Genomic DNA, 19,841 nt, shown 5'->3' on the forward strand with positions numbered 1-19,841 from the left:
ATCCATTTCAGCCAAGATCAGGGCTCCTCCAGAAAAGGCATTTTTTACAACATAAGGGCCCTCCCAATTCGGCATCCATTTCCCCCTAAAATTTTTTTATAGATGAAGAATTTTTCTCAACACCAGGTCCCCCTCGTGAAATTCTCTAGGTCGGACCTTCTTGTTGTAGGCTCGCATCATTCTTTTCTGGTACATCTGACCATGCTGAATAGCCTTTAGCCTCTTTCCCTCTATCAAGTTCAACTAATCATATCGAGATTGAACCCATTCCACTTCATCCAATTGTAGCTCAGACAAAACCCGGAGAGAAGGGATTTCAACTTCGATGGGCAAGACTGCCTCCATGCCATAAACTAAGGAGAAAGGCGTTGCCCCGGTGGAGGTCCTGGTTGACGTTCGATAAGCAAGGAGGGCAAACGATAATTTCTCGTGCCAGTCCCTGTAAGTCTCAGTCATCTTCCCTACAATCTTCTTTATATTTTTATTGGCCGCTTCTACTGCACCATTCATTTTCGGGCGATACGGCGACGAATTGTGATGTCTGATCTTGAATTAACTGCAGACCTCTGCTATTCAGCTGTTATTCAAATTCAACGCATTGTCGGATATGATTCTTTCAAGCATTCCATACCGACATATGATCTCTCTCTTCTAGAACTTACTGACTGATGAGTTTGTAACATTAGCATACGATGCAGCTTCTACCCATTTGGTGAAGTAGTCAATAACCATGAATATGAAACGATGCCCATTTGAAGCCTTTGGCGATATTGGCCCGATAACATCCATACCCCACATGGAGAAAGGCCATGGAGAAGTCATGACATGAAGAGGTGAAGGAGGTGCATGCATTTTATCACCATAGATTTGACATTTATGGCACTTCTTAGAATAATTGATGCAATCCCCTTCCATGGTAGACCAGTAGTACCCGAATCTCATAATCTGCCTAGCCATTGTGAACCCACTAGCATGTGTTCTGCAGATGCCCTCATGGACTTCCTCCAGAATTTTTTTTGCTTCTACGGCGTCCACACATCTTAGCAGTACCTGATCTTTTCCCCTCCTGTACAAGATCTCCCCATCTAAGACGTAATCAATTGCTAGTCTTCTCAGAGTTCTCTTTTCATTCTTCGTTGCCTGGCCAGGATACTCACGATTTTTTACATACCGTAGTATATCTTGATACCAATGACTATCATCAATTTTTCCTTCTTCAATATTGTAACAATGAGCCGGGTCTTCATAGATACTCATTTGGATTGGCTTCATATCCCCATGTCTGTTCAGCTTGATCATAGAAGCTAAAGTAGCTAGTGCATCAGCCATCTGGTTCTCATCTCGTGGGAGATAGCAAAAAGTGATGTCCTCAAACTCCTTAATCAATTCGAGGACCAATTTTCGATAACTGATTAATTTGGGATCTCTCGTTTCCCATTCACCCCTGAGCTGATATATCACCAATGTTGAATCTCCATAGACCTCTAGCACTTTGATTCCTCGCTCTATAGCTGCACGAATACCCATGATGCATGCTTCATACTCTGCAATGTTGTTTGTACAATCAAAATCCAATTTGCAAGTGAAAGGATAATGATCACCATTCGGGGACACTAGGACTGCCCCAATTCCATTGCTCACAGCGTTCGAGGCTCCATCAAAGTTTAGCTTCCAACTGTGACCTTCTTGGGGACTTTCTTCAGTAGCGGCTACACACATCAGGTCTTCATTTGGGAAATCACAACTCAACGGCTCGTAGTCCTCCAGAGCTCTACTAGCTAGAAAGTCAGCAATTGCACTCCCTTTCACAGCCTTTTGGTTCACATAGACAATATCAAATTCAGACAAGAAAATCGCCATCAGCCATTCTCCCATTCAAAGCAGCTGACTCCATCATATACTTTAACGGGTCTAACTTTGAGATCAGCCAAGTCGTATGGTATAACATGTACTGCCTTAATCTTCGGGTTGTCCAAATCAAGGCATAGCATAATTTCTCAATAGGCGAATATCTCATTTCACAGTCAATGAATTTCTTGCTGAGATAATATATCGCCCTTTCTTTCCTCCCCGTTTCATCATGTTGACCTAACACACACCCCATGGAATTGTCAAATACCGTTAGATACAATATCATAGGCCTATCCGGGTTAGGTGGTGACAGCACTAGAGTATTAGACAAATACTGCTTCACCTTGTTAAAAGCTTCTTCGCATTCCTAATCTCAAGTACCAGGATTATGTTTCTTCAGAAGACGAAATATAGGGTCACATTTCTCAGTCAGTTGTGAAATGAACCTAGTGATGTAATTCAGTCTTCCGAGGAAACCTCGAACTTCTTTCTGAGTGCGAGGTGGAGGTAAATCTCGTATTGCCTTGACTTTGTCTGGGTCAATCTCGATTCCCTTTTCACTGACTATGAAGCCTAGCAACTTTCCTGACCTGGCCCCAAAAGTGCACTTCGCTGGATTAAGCTTGAGCTGGAACTTTCTCAATCTTAATAATAACTTTCTCAACACCGCACATGTTCGCCCTCTGTTCTAGATTTCGTGATCATATTATCAACGTAAACCTCGATTTCCCTGTGCATCATGTCATGGAACAAGGCTACCATGGCTCTTTGGTATGTCGCTCCTGCATTCTTCAATCCAAACGGCATCACTTTATAACAAAACGTCCCCCATAACGTAATGAACGTAGTCTTTCTCATGTCTTCGGGATGCATCTTTATCTGATTATACCCAGAAAAACCATCCATGAAGGAAAACAATGAAAAGCCTGCAGTATTGTCTACCAATGTGTCGATGTGGGGCAATGGGAAGTTATCCTTTGGACTAGCCCTGTTTAAATCCCGGTAATCCACACACATTCGTACTTTTCCATCTTTCTTTGGAACTGGTACGATGTTAGCCACCCACTCAGAATACTTGACTTCTTGCAGAAATCTGGCATCAAACTGTTTTTGGACCTCCTCCTTTATCTTTAACACGATATCAGGCCTCATCCTTCTGAGTTTTTGCTGCACTGGCTTACAATCTTCTCTTATAGGGAGACGATGGACTACCATGTCGGTACTCAACCCCAGCATATCCTGGTATGACCATGCAAACAAGTCTTTGAACTCTCGGAGTAATTCAATGAGGTCCTGTCTTGTCATTGCAGAGATATCCGATCTGATCTTCACCTCTTTACCCTCCTCTAAGCTCACAACTTCTATTGATTCCCTGTGAGGTAGGATTTGTTTCTCGGCCCTTTCTACCATCTTTAACAAGTCAGGAGACAAACCACAGTCTTCGTTGTCTTCAAAATCATGCGATCCCTCTAAACACATGTTTCGTTCAAAAGGAGACTCTAAATTTGTAAGAGTGACATTCGCATCATTGATATCGTGGGACCTGTTATAAGTATGAAAAATAATATGGATTCAGGAATTTGTTTGGTGCAATATGGTCATGAATGAAATGCAAGTGTAGTTTAAGAGAAACTTAAAATAACTGCTCTTATGGAAAGAAAGATTTACTCCAAAAATGATTGCAAACATGAACTTTATTAAAATAACGATTTTCTGGACATGAGCCTATTTCACAAAGGAATCCTTATCACTTCTAGGCTAAAAAGCAATAAGGGTGTTCTGGACATTACTCTGAGGAAATCCTAAAAACTACAGGTATTTCTTCTGTAGTCCAGTTGTTTAGCTCCCTTTCCGACTCGTAAGGACGAATATCTGGCAAAGCTCTTCCTCGCGTCCTTTCTTCATACACGGCATGAATGCTCCCTAGCTCCGTGTTAATACTTCTGACCCCTAGCATTCCTGGATGGACAAATCCTCCCGATACAAAAGTCTTGGATAAGTGAGGAAAGGTCATGGATTCTCATTCAACTTCACCCCCTGTCAAACGAGCCCTTCTTCTCATTTGTTTCTTCTCTCGCTCCATCCTCATTTGCTTAAAATCTGGCTTATAACCTAAGCCAAAACGATCGTGCTTGCCCTTCAATACTGGGACCTCGACTCGACCCTGAAGATATCTCCCCAATCCTTTCCCTGGCAAAGCTCATTTTCCCACTGTCAATTGCAGCCCCATCTTTGTAGTCTTTGATATTCTCGGCATCGGGATCTTGTTTCCCTCAAAGATGAATGTTGCATTTACGAACTCTAAGGAGTAGAAAGAGCACTCGATTGCATCGTCACTCGTCTCCAAATCAGATGCAATGATATCCTCCTCAGCATCTATCGTCACTACCCGACCTTCTGACACCAGCTTCAATTTTTGATGTAACGATGACGGTACCGCACCTGCTGAATGAATCCACGGCCTTCCTAATAGGCAACTATAAGAAGGTTTGATATCCATAACCAAGAAGTCTACCTCATAGACAGTTGGGCCGATTAACAAGGGTATGTCAATTCTTCCCATGACTTTCCTCTCGGTGCCATCAAATGTTCTCACCACATTCTGACACGATTTCATATGTGAACTATCCATAGGTAGCCTGTTGAGCGTGGATAGAGGCAATACGTTCAGTGCCGACCCGTTGTCTACTAGAACTCCCGGTAATATACACCCTTTACACCTTACAGTGATGTGTAAAGCTCTAGTAGATCCCATACCCCCAGGTGGTATTTCATCATCGCTAAAAGAGATGAAGTTATCAGCGTTTATATTACCGACCAGTCGATCCAACTTGCTAACAGAGATATCATCGGCCACATAAGTTTCATTTAGCACCTTCAGTAGTGCATTTCGATGTCCCTCCAAGCTCAGGAGTAAAGCTAGCACAGATATGCGAGCTGGTTGTTTGTGTAGCTGTTCCACAACGCTGTACTCGCTATGCTTTATGAACTTCAAGAACTCTCTAGCTTCCTCCTCCTTGATTGGTTCATTGACCAACAATTCAGGTTCGACCGTCTTCTTCTTATTTCCATCCGAAGTTTCTTTTCTTATTGGCTCTTCTCGAGCCTTCACCTGTTCGTCATGCCCTTCTTCATCATGGTCTTCTTTATTAATTGCGTCCTCCTTCCCCGGGATTGTCACATTACAATTGTAGTTCCAAGGAACCCTCCTGTTATCTTTATAAGAAAACACGGTCGATTTTTGAATGATAACCTTTGGTGCTACTCGCGCTCCAGCCTCACTATTCTTAGGTCGTGAGATGATGACCACAGGATGGTTAGCCTTTGGAACTCCCAATGCCAACTCTGACGTACATACATGATTCTCCCTTTGAACTCCCTCACAAAATTCCATCTCCTTATTATCCATCATACCTGCACTACTCTCTCTCAACTCAGACACTCTTGGATTTCATGCCCCATTTCCCAGTGGAACTCACAGTAATTCCTCCTCTTCTCACAGCTTTCTTCTGAAACAATTAGCCCCCTTTTCACCATCTCTTTCCAGACCCATCTCAAAGGAGTCTTCACGTCCGCAATGTCTGCCCTGATTTTTCTGTCCTTGCCCATCATATTTATTCCGCTGTCAGTATGGTTTGGTAATGGATTTTCCGCTTTGGTGGCTTCATCAAATTTAACAACACCCATACCAATGAGCCTTTCAACCACCTTCTTGAAGGCAGTACAGTTTTCTATGGAATGCCCCGTGATTCCCGCATGATAGTCGCACTATGCATTTGCGTCATACCATTTGGGGTACGGGGGCTGTAAGGGCTTCAGATAGAAAGGGGAAACTACATATGAGTCGAATAAGTTTCGGTATAATTCCCTGTACGACATAGGAATTGGCGTGAATTGAGGCCTCTCAACATTTCGCCTTGTGCCGACCTCCTGTCTCGACGAGCTTTGCTGGCTAGCAGCCACCTTCCCTGGCTGACTCACTGTTACTGACTTCGAGTAACCTTTGTTGTACATGCTCATGTTGTTCACCTTGTTTTCCTTCCTCTTCGAAGCTGATCTTCTGTTACCCTCTCCAGCATCGATCTTCCCATTCCTGATGGCATTCTCAATCATCTCACCGTTCATGACTATGTCAGGGAAGCTTTTTGTGGCACTTCCTAACATATGTGTAATGAATGGTGCCTTCAGGGTGTTAATGAACAACATGGTCATTTCCTTTTCCAAGAGCGGTGGTTGAACTTGGACCGCGACCTCCCTCTATCTCTGTGCGTACTGCCTAAAGCTTTCGCTCGGCTTCTTCTCCATGTTTTGAAGGGTGATTCTATCAGGAGCCATGTCTGTCACATGACTATATTGTTTCATGAATGCTTGCGCCAAGTCCCTCCATGAACCAATCGTAGCTCGACTCAACCGATTGTACCACTTGGATGTCGCCTCAAGGTCGTCTTGGAAGCAATGTATTAATAGTGGTCATTATTAACGATCCACCATTCGCCTGCAGAACATGGTGATATGAGCCTCTGGGCAAGTCGTCCCATTTTACTTCTTGAATTCAGGCATCTTAAACTTATAAGGGAGAACAAGATCTGGCACTAAACTCAGCTCTTTTGCGTCAATGCCTCGATAGCTTTCAGTAACTTCCATCGCCTTGAACTTCTCCTCGAGCCACTTGCATCTCTCTTCCAACTGTCTCGGTAACTCCTCCTTCACTCTTTCCTTCTCAACCACTTCATCAAAGTCAGGAATGGCAGAGTTAATAGGATTATTTTCGGGATTAAAATCCGCCCGCTTTGAGGTTCAAACACCACCGAAATTACTGAGGCATGATGGTGACAGTAGATTTGCGCGGGTATTCAGCTTGAGCTCGCTCATGTGGAGGGGTGAAACCTGGAAGATAGAAAAGTTCATCATCATTTCCCTCATCGACATCTGCCATGGGACCCTTTTCTTTGTCACCTCCCTTAGTTATCAATCGGGTTAGCTTTGCCACTATATCCTCTTGAGATTCCCACATCTTCTCAGACATCTCTTGTTTCATCTTGTCTAACCGCTCCTGCATTTGTAGCTAAAGCCGGTCTTGCATATCCTTCTGGTACTGTTCGAGCTTCTCTAATCTCTGATCCATATCTTTCGTCTTTGCTCGAGTGCCGTATCGGTGTCGGGTTGGTTGGTTGGTTTCCAGGTTAACTGAGAAATGATTTTAACTTATTAGGATTTAATCAAAGTCTTTAATGCATATGATGCGATGCATGAGGTGAATGCAAAAAAAGGCGTTAATTATAATTCAATTCCACTCAGAAAACTTTACTAGAGAAGATTTTTTTTTACATAAAACAGCTATAAATACGGCTTTGCCCTAACACTTAGAACTTTAATCTCCCTAAGTAATGATGCCAACTTTTGCCCCTGTTCTGATTCCGATTCATACTTCACACTTAGTACATCAGCTTGTACTGCCAAAGTCTGCAGGTGCTCAGCTACCCCTTGAATCTGAACCACAGCTTCTCCCATGATGTGATCCTTGCTTGCAACTTGATCCTGAAGATAGTGAAGCTGTTCATTTTGATGATCTTCATTTGCTTCCAGATGTTCAATTCTGGCTTCATAGTCTTGTAATATCGCCTCCAGTTCGGCCACCCTAGCTTTTAATTTATCCTTTTCGTTCTGGCTTTCGGACAAACTCCTCTCAAAAGACTTATTTTGCTTTTGAGCCTCCTGAAATCTCTTTTCCCACCTATCAGCCTTGACCTTTTCTTCTTGAACTTCTTGACGCCACTGCTCTGAGGTTTTTCCCAATCCAGCAGTTCTCATTGACATACGTAGCCTCTTATAATCCATCTTCAAGCTATTCAAATCTTCCTTAGATTTGCGCTTTTCTTTCCTCAGGCCTTCGGTTTCCAGCTTCTGAACATCCACATCCAGCTTCAGACTCATCTTTTCCTCTTCCATTTGCCCTATCTTCTTCTCAAGCTCAGAATTTCTTCTTTCAAAATCTTGTTTTATGATTTCTAGCTCAGAAGGGACCATATGTACATGCTTTTCTACTAATTGGCTGTCTCCTTGACCTGGTACAGGTATATTATCATTGACCCTCCTACCCAGCCAACTGATATATTCAGGAGTCATCGACGGGCCTACTGACAATCTCTTCAATCGATGAGTCTGCCTCCAAGCATTTGTCATTTCTCGAATCTTTTTCTTGTAGCCATCACATTTGTACGAGAACTCACTTTGAGCTAATCCTTGGGTTGTAGGTACGAACTGCCTCGATCTATACTGCCTCAATACCAGTAACGGTGCATAACCAATAGCTCCCCAAATCCCAAGTAGGGGAACCCAATCGAAATCTCCACATCTATACAATATCTCATCTGACAGCAACCAATGAGCTCTCCACTCAATGTCCTCCTCTTGAAGATTCTGAAGAGTTACAATCCATCTTTCTTCTAAGGCCCCATCTTGCATCGGTATTTCCACTATTTCTTTTAAGGGCGAATAAGTTTCAAAAAAAACTCGATAAGAAAATTTATCAACCTTCCTGAAATGACTGTGAAACCATGCCAAGAGAAGCTGCGCACATCCAATGAATCTTCCTTCACCTACTCTTGAAGATTCGCTTCGTTGACACGAAAGTTTCTGCTAAAATTGCTGGAACCGGTGTGACTCCTTTATCAAGTCGATCGAAAAGATCAGTGACTGCTTCATCAATATGTCCCAAGGCTTTGGGAAAGACAACTAGGCCATAGATGCTCAAAGCAAAAACATCAACCCTCCTCTTCGTGTCTGGATGTACTTGAATTAAATCTCTCAGATTCTTCCAAGGAATACATTTGCTATCTCCCTTCTGTTTGATTCGTGCTGTGACCCATTGCTCACTCATCCCAGTTATATTCACCAACTTCTTCAGAAAAGTTGGAACATTAGCAGCTCTTGAATAGGCTTTGTCCACTTGAATTTTTGAACAAAGAAGCAATGCCGTGTATTCCTCCACTGTAGGCACTAAATCAACACTTCCAAAGGTGAAACAACAATAAGCAGAATTCCAAAACTGGGCTAAGGCACGGAACAGGCGCTTATCCACCTTTACGTCGAGCAAGTAAGGTAGGTCTCCATAGCTAGAGTAGAAGAGTTGCTTAATCTCATCATTCCACTGACCCCAAATTTCCTTTAGTTCCTGTAGGCTATTCTGAGTCACGCTAACACGAGTGAAGTCCCACAACTCTGACACATACCCCTCGGCCAAACTATCACCTTTCTCTTGTTGTGCTGTCTCAGACCAAGTTTGGACAGCCGCATTATCTTCCACCTTATCAAGAAACCCTTTTTCCATGATAAGCTTTCTATCTAGCAACCGAATATGAACTAACGCCCTTTTAGGATGAAATGCTATGCAATCATGATGTCATGCAATCAAAACAAAAGAAACCCAAGTCAGTATAACATATAGAGATATAATCCCCTAAGGTTTTGGGATAGTTCTACGTAAGTCAAGTTCCTAAAGCTCACTATATGAGGTTTAGTTTCTAGAGTAAAGGTACCCGAACCAGCAGATTCCTCGATCCTCACCCATTATAGGCTCATGTGGATCAAGTTCAGTTTAAGGGGACACATTTCCCTATGGCTGCACGGAGATGAAAATCTCACGAAGACATAGGTACGGATGTATCCCGGAAGCGGTCCACTACCCTGCACGGAGGTGAAAACCTCACGAAGGACTAGTTTCTCGCTCCCACTTAAAGGATAAAATGCAAAATGCAAATGCAAAGTTGCCAACATACCAAGATGAAAAAAACGATGAATGCGAAGGGAACTCATGAATTTTTAAAACTTTTGATTTTTGACAAAAAGACAAACATAATCAGTTTATGGCTCGACTCTCAAAGTCCCCAGCGGAGTCGCCAAGCTGTCGAAACCGTTTTTTGAAAACAAAAAAAATTAGTTGTCGACTTTTTAAAAATAAAACTGGAGTCGCCACCGATCCTTTATTAAGGTGTGACCGGCCCACCTCAAAAATCATTTTGGTCTGCAAATTTTGAAAACAGGTTCGGGAGTCAGTTATGTACGAGGAAGGGTTAGCACCCTCGTAACGCCCAAAAATCGGTACCAAATTGACTATTAATGTCTTTGTGTCGAAAGTTAAAAAGATTTTAAAATAGGCTTGAATGGTGAAATTGGCAAAAGGATAATCAATTGTTCAAGTCATGTAAAGAAATCGAGTCCCAATACGTTAGGGAACAATTCCTCATAATCCCCAAACTTGAATATCACTTTTATTTTATACGAAAATCTTCATTTCGAGAAAGTAACATGCCACACCCAATACGTTAGGGCACAACAAGTTAAGTTCCCCAAAAATGATTTTTATGCATTTTGAATAAAAATATTCTCGGTCATTTAGGATTGACAAAGAAAATCAGAACCCAATACGTTAGGGCTCAATTCCCCTAAAAAATCCCAAACTTCCAAAAATGCTTTCATTCAAAAACCTTTAAATCAAAAAAATAACTTTGATGAATGGTTAAAACCAAAATATATTTCCAAAAGGGTATGTTAAAGTTGATGTATAATATGAAGCAAAAACTTTAATTTAGAACGTATATGAATACATATTTACAAAATATATATGAGTACAATATACAAGTATGTTCGAAAATATGTATGAGCATGCATTTAACACGTAAATACAAGTGTACATATAACAAGGAAAGTAAAGAAGTATATACAACAAGCTTACAATAATTTCTAAGAATATGCATGCAAAACATATGCATGTATACGTGAAAATTGTGAAGATAAAAAACAAAATATGCATATGCATTATAAAATATAAGTGTATACACATATATACATATATTTATTTATAAAAACTATGAAAACAAAATATTTATGAAATATGAGCGTATAAGGATTAAAATATGTATGTATGCATATATATATATATATATATATATATGTGTGTGTGTGTGTGTGAATATAAAATTATGAGAATAAAATAAAATATAAAACGTATGGACGTGTTTATGTTTAAAAAATGTATAAATACGTATATATAAAATATAAGGTATATAAAAATATAAGGGATAAAAAGATAAAATAAAGGAAATAAAATGTATGTAAAACGTACAAAAACATATGCATGCATTTTTAAAGCTTAAGAATATATATGCTAGTAATGAAAATATGAAAAGAAAATAATAAAGGTTATGCGTTTGTAAAAAAACCGAAATATAAAACAATATGTATATACACGCATACGAAAATCATAAATGGTATTAGTATAATAATAAGTAATAATAGTAATAATAAATGAGTAACAGTATATTTTAAAAAAATAAAAAAAAACCCAAATAAAGTAAAAAAAACAAATTGTACAAAAGACAAAAAAAAGGGGTAAATTCAAAAATAATAAAAAAATGGATCAATTCGAACACGCAAGCGACAATGGGGGACTAAAAAGGAAATAATTCCTTCCCTTCCAAAACGCTGCGCAATGAGGTATCAAATTGAAATAAAAATGGAATACGCGGCCCAAATTTGAAAAGCAGTGGAAAAGGGTTCAATTGACATGCGTTGCAAAAGAGAGGGGTTAAATTCGCAAATTCCCCATCTGACGTCGATCATCGCGGATCCTCCCTTCGGTCGGTCACCGCATGTGTCGTGGCCTTAAAACGACGTCGTTTTGTAACGTTATTTAAAACAAAATTTCCTTTCAAAATCATTTACAACCGAAATAAAAAACAAACAAACACCCTCTTTTGCTCGCTAGGGTTTCACCCTAGCGTCCTCAAGGCCGCCATAGAACGCCTCCGCCATGATTTCACCGAGAATAGTGATCGGAAAGGCGACTGACGTGCTTTTAATCGCCCTTGAGCAGATTCAAAGTGAAGGTAAACCCCCTTTCTCTTTTTTCTAATTCTAGTTATACAAAAACAATAAAAAGTAAAATGCAAAGGAAAAAAAAAGTGATGGGATTCACCTTTTTAAAAAAATTGTATTCTGAGTTTTCTTTTGCCTTTTTTTCTTTTTTCTCTAATTTACAAAAATACTAGCTTTATATATAGCCGAAAAGAAAAAATAAAGTGAATAAATCTGTTTATTTTTTGCTGTTTTTCTCTTTGCGGACTCCTTGAGTTCGTGTTTGCAGGCGTGTGGGGAGCAAACGTGCGTGGAGAGGCCCTCCGAGTCTTGCGGCGATCTGCGTCCTTGCTAGAGGCAAGGGCTTGCTGCGGCTAGGGTTCTTCTTTTTTTGATTTCAATTTTGCTGTATTGGGTTGCTAGTTACTGGGTTTGGGGTTTTGGTCTGTTAGGTGGTTTGGGCCTGAGTGTTATAATGTAAAGTGGGTGTTGGATTGGGCCTGGGCACATTTGGGTTTATACATTAAGTATTAACCAATATGAAATTAAATTGATATTTCACTATAAACACATGTGGTAATACCTTCAAAATAAAATGAATATACAATTTATAGATAATTTAATTTTAATGATTTAAAAATATATCTAAATATACAACTATTTTAATTTTTAAATATTAGAATGTCAAAACAGCAAATTGAGAGCATATTCCTAGTACTTGGGATTTAATCTTAAATCAATGTTGAATCTAAGCTTTTTTTTCCTCAACAAATATTCACAAATAGCTTACTTTGAACATTAATTTCTCATTCATCACTCAACCATTTTGGACATATAATATACCGTTGTAAAGGTCTTATGGAGTAGGATATGAAACCATAATTTTATGATTTAACTCTCTACCTTTATCAATTAAGAATATGCCTCAAAGTTCCCATAAATTACAATTTTTCCAACAATTTCTTTCAACATAAGTTCTTGCATTTGTTACCCAAAATATTAATTAACAACATCAACTATACAAAATAACTTTAAGTCACGCAAAACATTCTTTCTATTATTACAAAGAATGGAACAACCAAATGTAACAGTCAACCAAAATTCTTAGCAATCTCCCTTTGAAAATTATGACAAAACCCTGTAATAAATGATATCACACAAAACCCTTACAAAGTTATTAATCCTCCTACCAAAGATGCATCATCAACTATTCCCATCAACTTAAGCAAACATGCATCGGTAATTTATCTACAAAGCATGTATCAAATCTCGAATCATCAAAATATATAAATATCCAACTAAACACAAAGACAAGTATAATCAACAACATCGTCACGGGATTGGAAGATCTGCAGCTCGTGACACAAGTTCGAAAATAGTAAAGATGCAAATGGAATAAAATACATCCAAGCAGCAACCAAAATCAAAATTATTATTATATATAAAATATGATAGTTGGAATATATAATTTTAAAATACTGTTGTTATATGTAGAAGTAATTTGTGCGGTTTGGAAGATTAAAAAACTAATGCAGCAGCAAATTAATAACAAATAATAAATGTTTTAATGTAATAGAGAAATTAAAATTTAAAGAGAAAATATGAAAGTTGCCCTAAAGTTATATTTTTTTCTTTTAATAATAATTTTATTACATTATTGAAATAAAGGAACTGGAAATAAGAAAAGTTTATTTAATTTCAAGAAAATAAATAATTAATTATTAATAATCAATTTAGTAAGCTTAAGATTCTTGTTGGCTTGTTCAACCCATCAATTCGTTGAATTTATGAATTTATGAATTTATGAATTTATGAATTTATGAATTACCCTTACATTCATATTCTGACAATATAAGATACGGTAGAAGTAAAAGAGATAAAAGATGTGAAAACATTAAAAGTAAAAGAGATATAAAAATTAGCGTAAATTGCACTTAAGGTCACTAAATTATTAATAAGTTTACATTTTAGTTACTCAACTTCAAAAAGTTACAAAATAATTATTGAACTATTCGAAAGTTTTCATTTAAGTCATTGGGCTATTAAGTTTTTTTAAAGTCTACCTAGTGAGCTCCAAGCGACGATCTGGCGATCGGTATGGTGTAACATACCCATCGATGAGTAGAAGCACATCCTCTAATCCAAGTTGATCTAACAACCGGTATCTGAGATTGGAAAAGAGGAAAACCTTTTAGTTTTGGTTTGCAGATTCGTAACATTCAAATTTGTTTTATAAAAAAAATAAGTCGTAGAAGATGGGGGAAGAATAACTTTTAATCGGTGTCGACGGTGCGAATGGAGAAGGTCCTTCAACGACAATATTAACGATCCAATGACTCAGATAAGAACTTTTGAATAATTCAATGATCATTTTATAATTTTTTTAAGTTTACAGACCAAAGCGTAAACGTACTATAGTTCAATGACTTTGGGTATAGTTTACTCATAAAATAAAAAAAGGTGGTAGGGTAATAAGGGATCAATAAAATTTGTTAAACAAAAAATAAGATGTTAGGACCAAAGTTGTCCAAACACTAAAGACTCAATGTCCGATCAGTCAAGACGTTGGGACAACCTAGGTGTTTTATTGGTTTATTTGACTTAGGCTTTTTCATGTAAAGTTTCTATAAGCAAATAGACTCTTAAGACGTGATTTATTGTGCATCATAGTCATGGTTAAATTTAGAGTTTTAAAGAAATTGAGATTAACTTAACTTTATGAATAACGCTGGTGCTTATCCTTTGCACATATCTTGGTAGATTTATAGGATATTTTTAAGGAGATTAATCCTACTTTATTTTTATTTTTTTATAATTGTTGGCTTCTTCTACGCGTCCTGGGCAATCCAGGAGATTGATTTCGGCTAACTCCAACGCAGGTGGGGACCTTTTAAAGGAGCAGGCCATTACATGCGTGGACCAGCCCAACGGTTTGGGAAATTTAAATCAAGGAGGGGAGGTGGTGGGCCAATGTGATGCGGCCCAACTTGCTGTGCAGGCTAATTTTTCTAATTCAATTTTAATTCCAACACCAGTCTCAATTTGCAGTGAAATTTTATCTGATCAGAAAAATAATTTGACAGATGCGACTTCTAATTCAATGACTTTTTCCAATCTTATTTTTGCAGGTCCAATGGGAATGGAGGTCCTTTGGAAAAAGGAGTTTTGGATCCGGATAAGCATTCAGTAGTCTCTTTTACGGATAGCTCGAGTTCGGTAAGTGTGAATTTTTTTTTTTTAAAAGAACGATAACAATAATAAGTTGTTAGAGGCGGTATTATCGTTGGTAAAAGTCGGGGATTTGGTGGTAAAACTGATCTGAGTAAAAGTGGAAAAGTCCTTAATAAAACACTCTGGGGCCGGAGCGATAAATTCAAGAACTCTGGTAATTCTTGTACTTCACTCTCGGATTTCATGAATTCTATGGTTGAGCTTATTAATCTTCAAATTGATACTGTTGGTGATTCGGGAGCTCCTAAAAGGAATGGGAAAGGTTTACAAGGATCCGCTCCTTCTGGTCAATAAAGGTTTTGGAATCACTTTTTTTACCTAGCAGTTTTATTATAGATTTGTCTTTATTTTCATGGAATTGTCAAGGATGTGCTAGTGTTAAATTTTTGCGTATCTTTAGTGAGTATAATTTAGAACATAAGCTAGATATTATCAGCCTTCTAGAAACAAGAATTAGTGGCATAAAAGCTGATAACATTATTTCTAAATTAGGCGCTTTCAGTTTTCTCATCGTGTAGAAGCTATTGGATTTTCAGGAATAATTTGGATTGGTTGGAAAGATTCGGTTCAGGTTAAGGTGGTTCATAACCACCTCCAATTTATTTTGGTTAGGGTCTTCGGTAGCTCTCAATAATACTCTATCTTTATTGCTTTTGTGTATAGTAGTCCTAATAGACAGAAACGGAAAATGCTTTGGGAAGGTTTATATACTACTATTCTATTAAGAGGGATTCCCTGCTTAGCTTTGGGGACTTTAATGTCATTTTATCTAATAATGAGAAGAAAGGTAGACAGGTCAGAGGTGTGAGGTGTTCTCTATTTGGGGAATTTATGGATGTCGCGGCTTTGTATGATTTGGGTTTTCGTGGTCCTTCCTTTACTTGGCACAATGGGGGGATTTTTGAGGGATTAGATTGGGCTATTGGAAATGAAGCTTGGCTTAACGATTTTCCTAACACGGTAGTTACTCATCTCCCAACACTTAAATCTGATCACAGACCGCTTCTTCTTTCAATGAGACCAAAGCTTAGAATTTCCAAGGATCATCCATTGAGATTTCTAGCTAAATGGTTGGAGCATCCGAGGTTTTCAGGTTTTGTTAAGGATCAATGGGGGTTTCATGGAAATTTGGCAGACTTCATTTCTAATCTTTCTGTAGGACTCAAGAAGTGGAATAGAACAGTTTATGGTTATTTAGGTACTTGCAAAAAACATTTGGTGAACAAACTCTCTAGTTTACAAAGGAAGCTAGAGATTTCTAATTCTAGTTCACTCATACAGTCAGAGATGGAAACCCATGAAGAGTTGGAAAATGTCCTCTATTATGAGGAACTTATTTGGAAATAAAAATCTAGATGTGAGTGGTTAAATTTGGGGGATCGTAATACTAAGTTTTTTTCATTTTCATACCCTACGAAGAAGGAAATATAACTGCATTATTGCTCTGAAAAGTGAAGATGGTTTTCGGATCTATGATGATGAAGCTCTTAAACTTGAAGCTATTAATTTCTTTCATAAGTTGTATGGCGACCAACCTGGACCCATGGGTATGCTACCTCCTAACTTTTTCCCTAATCTGGATAATTGTGATTCTCAATTTTTAGGAAAGGGTGTGTCAAATGATGAGATCAAAAAAGCCCTTTTCGATATGGTATCGCTGAAGGCTTCAGGGAGTGATGGCTTCCAGGATTTTTTTTTCCAGAAGCAGTGGGATTTAATTGGTTTAAAGATTTGTGTATGGGTGAAATAGGTATTTTTCTTATAAGAGTATTGAGCCTGAGTTGAATAACACGTTGTTAGTTCTCATTCCTAAAGTCCCTAATTCTGAGAACTTTTTTTCCATTCCGTCTAATTAGTTTGTGTTCTGTGATGTATAAAATGATAATAAAAGTCATTGCTAACCGTTTTAAAATAGTTTTCCCAATATCATTGGCCAGGAACAGACAAACTTTATTACAGGACGTAACATTACGAATAATATCCTGATTGCCTAGGAGGTTATACATTCGATGCAGATTAAATATAGGAACAGGAATTGGAAGTCAGTTAAAATTGATCTGGAAAAAGCATATGACAAAGTCCAGTGAGAGTTTACTGATGATTCTTTTTGGGCTGCAAGTATTCCTAATATGCTTATTAATGTTATAATGTCTACTATTATGAATTCTACCATGCAAGTGCTATGGAACGGAGCTCCAATGCAAAAGTTCAAGCCCACAAGGGGTATTTGTCAGGGATGTCTACTTTTGCTATACCTTTTTATTCTCTGTATGGAATGGTTGGGTCATAGTTTTAATCATGCCATAAAGGGTGGCCTCTAGTGGCTTATTATATTATCGAGATATAGCCCATCCCTTTCACATCTGTTCTTTGCAGACAATCTTTTCATTTTTGGTCATGCAGATCCTCAACAGATTCTGGTTCTCAAAAATATTTTAGAGAGATTATGTGGGTATTTTGGGCATCGAATTAATGTTCAAAAGATTGACTTTATTTCTCCAAAGGACTGTTTGCTGCCTTGAGGTTACAGTTGAGTGAAACTCTTAGATTTCAAAGGGTTCACAATCTAGGTACCTATTTGGGTGTCCCACTCCTTCACGAAAGGATTTCAAGAAGTACTCTACATTTTGTTGTTGATAAGATTCATAGAAAATTGAATAGATGGGATGAGAAGAAGTTATCTATAGCCGGTAGAGCTACATTGGCGCAATCAATTCTATTATCTATTTCTAATTGCTTCATATAGCCTATGATGATTCTTAAAGGTTTGTGTGATGAGATTGAGCGCATTGTTGGGCAGTTTTTAGGGATCATCTGTGGGCCATCAAAAGGTGTCATTGGTTAGCTGGGAGTCTATTTGTTAACCTTGATCTTATGGAGGACTTGGCATTAGACATCTAAGAGACCAGAATACCTCATTCATGATGAAGATAGGGCCCAACTTAGTCTCCAACAATAATGCTTTATGGGTTCAAGTTTTTAGGTCCAAATATAGTATGAAAGAGGCTTCACTTGATAAAATTTTGCGGGGACATTGTTCCACTCTTTGGAGAGCTGTCTCAAAGGTTTAACCCTTAATTTGAGAAAATTTGTGTTGGTCAGTTGGTAAAATTAACATCATTAGATGTTAGAGAGATCCATGGATTCCGGATGTGGGCCCTTTAATTGATCATATTTCGGGCCATTGTAATATTAACTTAGATTACATGCTTAGTGAAATGGTAAATAATGAGGGCTCTTGGAATCTGGATCTTTTTCGTCTATGGTTGCCAAAAGGAATTGTTAGACGCGTTGTGAGTATCCCCACCCCACCCATCTGCAAGCCTTAACAAGATTTTTTGAACTAAGACTTTAAATTGTATTTTCCCTCTAAAAAGTGCTAACTAACGTATTCGGGAAAGGAATTGGAGACCGAATGATACACAGTAGAATCTTCAATGGAAATTTTAGAGACCCCAAAGAGTTCGATTCTTCTTATGGCTTATTTTAAATCAGAAGTTGCTGACTAACGTAGAGCGTGTTAAGAGAGGAATAGGGTATGACAGCTCTTGTAGTATATGTGGTCATCATTCTGAAGATATTCTACATGTTATCAGAGACTATTGATAAATGATAAAAATAACATATTTTAATCTCATTCTTAATGCGTTTTTGGATGATTATTTATGCAAATTGGTAATCCTTTGAATTCATGTTCTTATGCTTAGGTGGGCATTTGGGAGTAGAATGAGCAAAAAATGAGCAAAAATTGAAGAAAAAGAACAGATATCATGAGCCACATGGGCTGGGCACACGCCCTTGTAAGCTACAAGGGCTAGACACACGCCCATGTGCCAGCCAGTGTCAATTTCGCAACCTGCTTCCCAAACATGCAGAAAATGTAATTTTTAGGCTTTCTGAACCTTCTAAAGTCTATAAATATCAAATAAAAGAAGAGATATGGAAGCCATCAGAGAATATTGAAGAAACAACTCGAAGAACACCATTGGAGCCAACTCTGAAGTAGATTTCCATCAAGATCGAAGACTTCCTTTTAATTTCTTTCGAAGTTTTTATGAGTTTCTTTGTTTCTTATGGTTTTTCTGACTTTGAGATGTTTTTATTCAGGATTATGAACTAATTCCCAAGATACCTAGGGAAGATGAAACCTATGACGAATTCTACTATTTAATTTCTGTTTCACGCAATAAATACTTGATTCTTGTTCTTAATCATGTGTGCTTATTTCTTATTTTAATATTTCTGGGATATTAATTCATGTTTAATGTACTTAATTTAGTGGAGGAAAAGTCCCTGTTTAAGAGTAGATCTAGCATAATTGAGTTCAGTTGCATGCAATTCTAGAAATAGGACGACATAAATCTACCGGATTAGAGTCAAATCTAATAAGGGAATCCATAGATCGAGTTAATGCGACGATAGAGGTTTTAATTAGAAAGAGATTTCAATTAATCAACCTAGATTCAGTTGCTCTTACTCTCGAAAGAGATATTAGCATAATTTAAGGATTTCTAGGGATCAAGATACTAAGTGAATAAATCGTTTAATTCAGATTTATAATAATAGATGAAGTCAGATCAAAGAAGTCTAGGTGGTAAAGGGTTTTTAGGAATTAGCAAAGAGTTGAAGATGAAGGGTTTTTTTTTCAGGAAAATGCTAACTCAGATATTCTTTTCATTGTGTCTCGGAACTAAACTTTAGCCTAGCAATCCATTTGGCCTTAAAAAGATTTGTCTAAGCCAACCTAAACCCTAAAAAATGAGAATCTTGATAAGAATTCTCTAAGGTACTGATGCTATACAAAAGTAAGTAAGCAAAGCAAGCGACAGAAAAAAAATGAGAAAGGCACAAAAAAGAAAGCACAACAAGTGATTGAGTAAATGTTCTCCCTATTCACAAGAATG

At 38.0% G+C, this 19,841-nt stretch overlaps 1 protein-coding gene and 1 long non-coding RNA gene across 2 annotated transcripts; one reads left to right on the plus strand and one right to left on the minus strand.

Moving 5' to 3' along the window:
• Window positions 1–7,188: 7,188 nt before the first annotated feature.
• Window positions 7,189–8,316, minus strand: LOC128042489 (uncharacterized). The gene has a single exon (XM_052633836.1). The coding sequence runs from the start codon at window positions 8,314–8,316 to the stop codon at window positions 7,189–7,191; it is 1,128 nt and encodes a 375-aa protein (XP_052489796.1).
• Window positions 8,317–14,697: 6,381 nt separating this feature from the next.
• Window positions 14,698–19,148, plus strand: LOC128042321 (uncharacterized). Its single transcript, XR_008197536.1, has 2 exons — window positions 14,698–14,922; window positions 18,645–19,148. It is a non-coding gene; the product is annotated as an uncharacterized LOC128042321 (long non-coding RNA).
• Window positions 19,149–19,841: the final 693 nt, after the last annotated feature.

Source organism: Gossypium raimondii, chromosome 7 (assembly GCF_025698545.1).
Source record: "Gossypium raimondii isolate GPD5lz chromosome 7, ASM2569854v1, whole genome shotgun sequence".
Lineage (NCBI taxonomy): Eukaryota > Viridiplantae > Streptophyta > Magnoliopsida > Malvales > Malvaceae > Gossypium > Gossypium raimondii.

Excerpts from the sequence above, each read along its gene's own strand:
- LOC128042489 (XM_052633836.1), bottom strand. The coding sequence starts at position 8,316 with ATGCAAGATGGGGCCTTAGAAGAAAGATGGATTGTAACTCTTCAGAAT.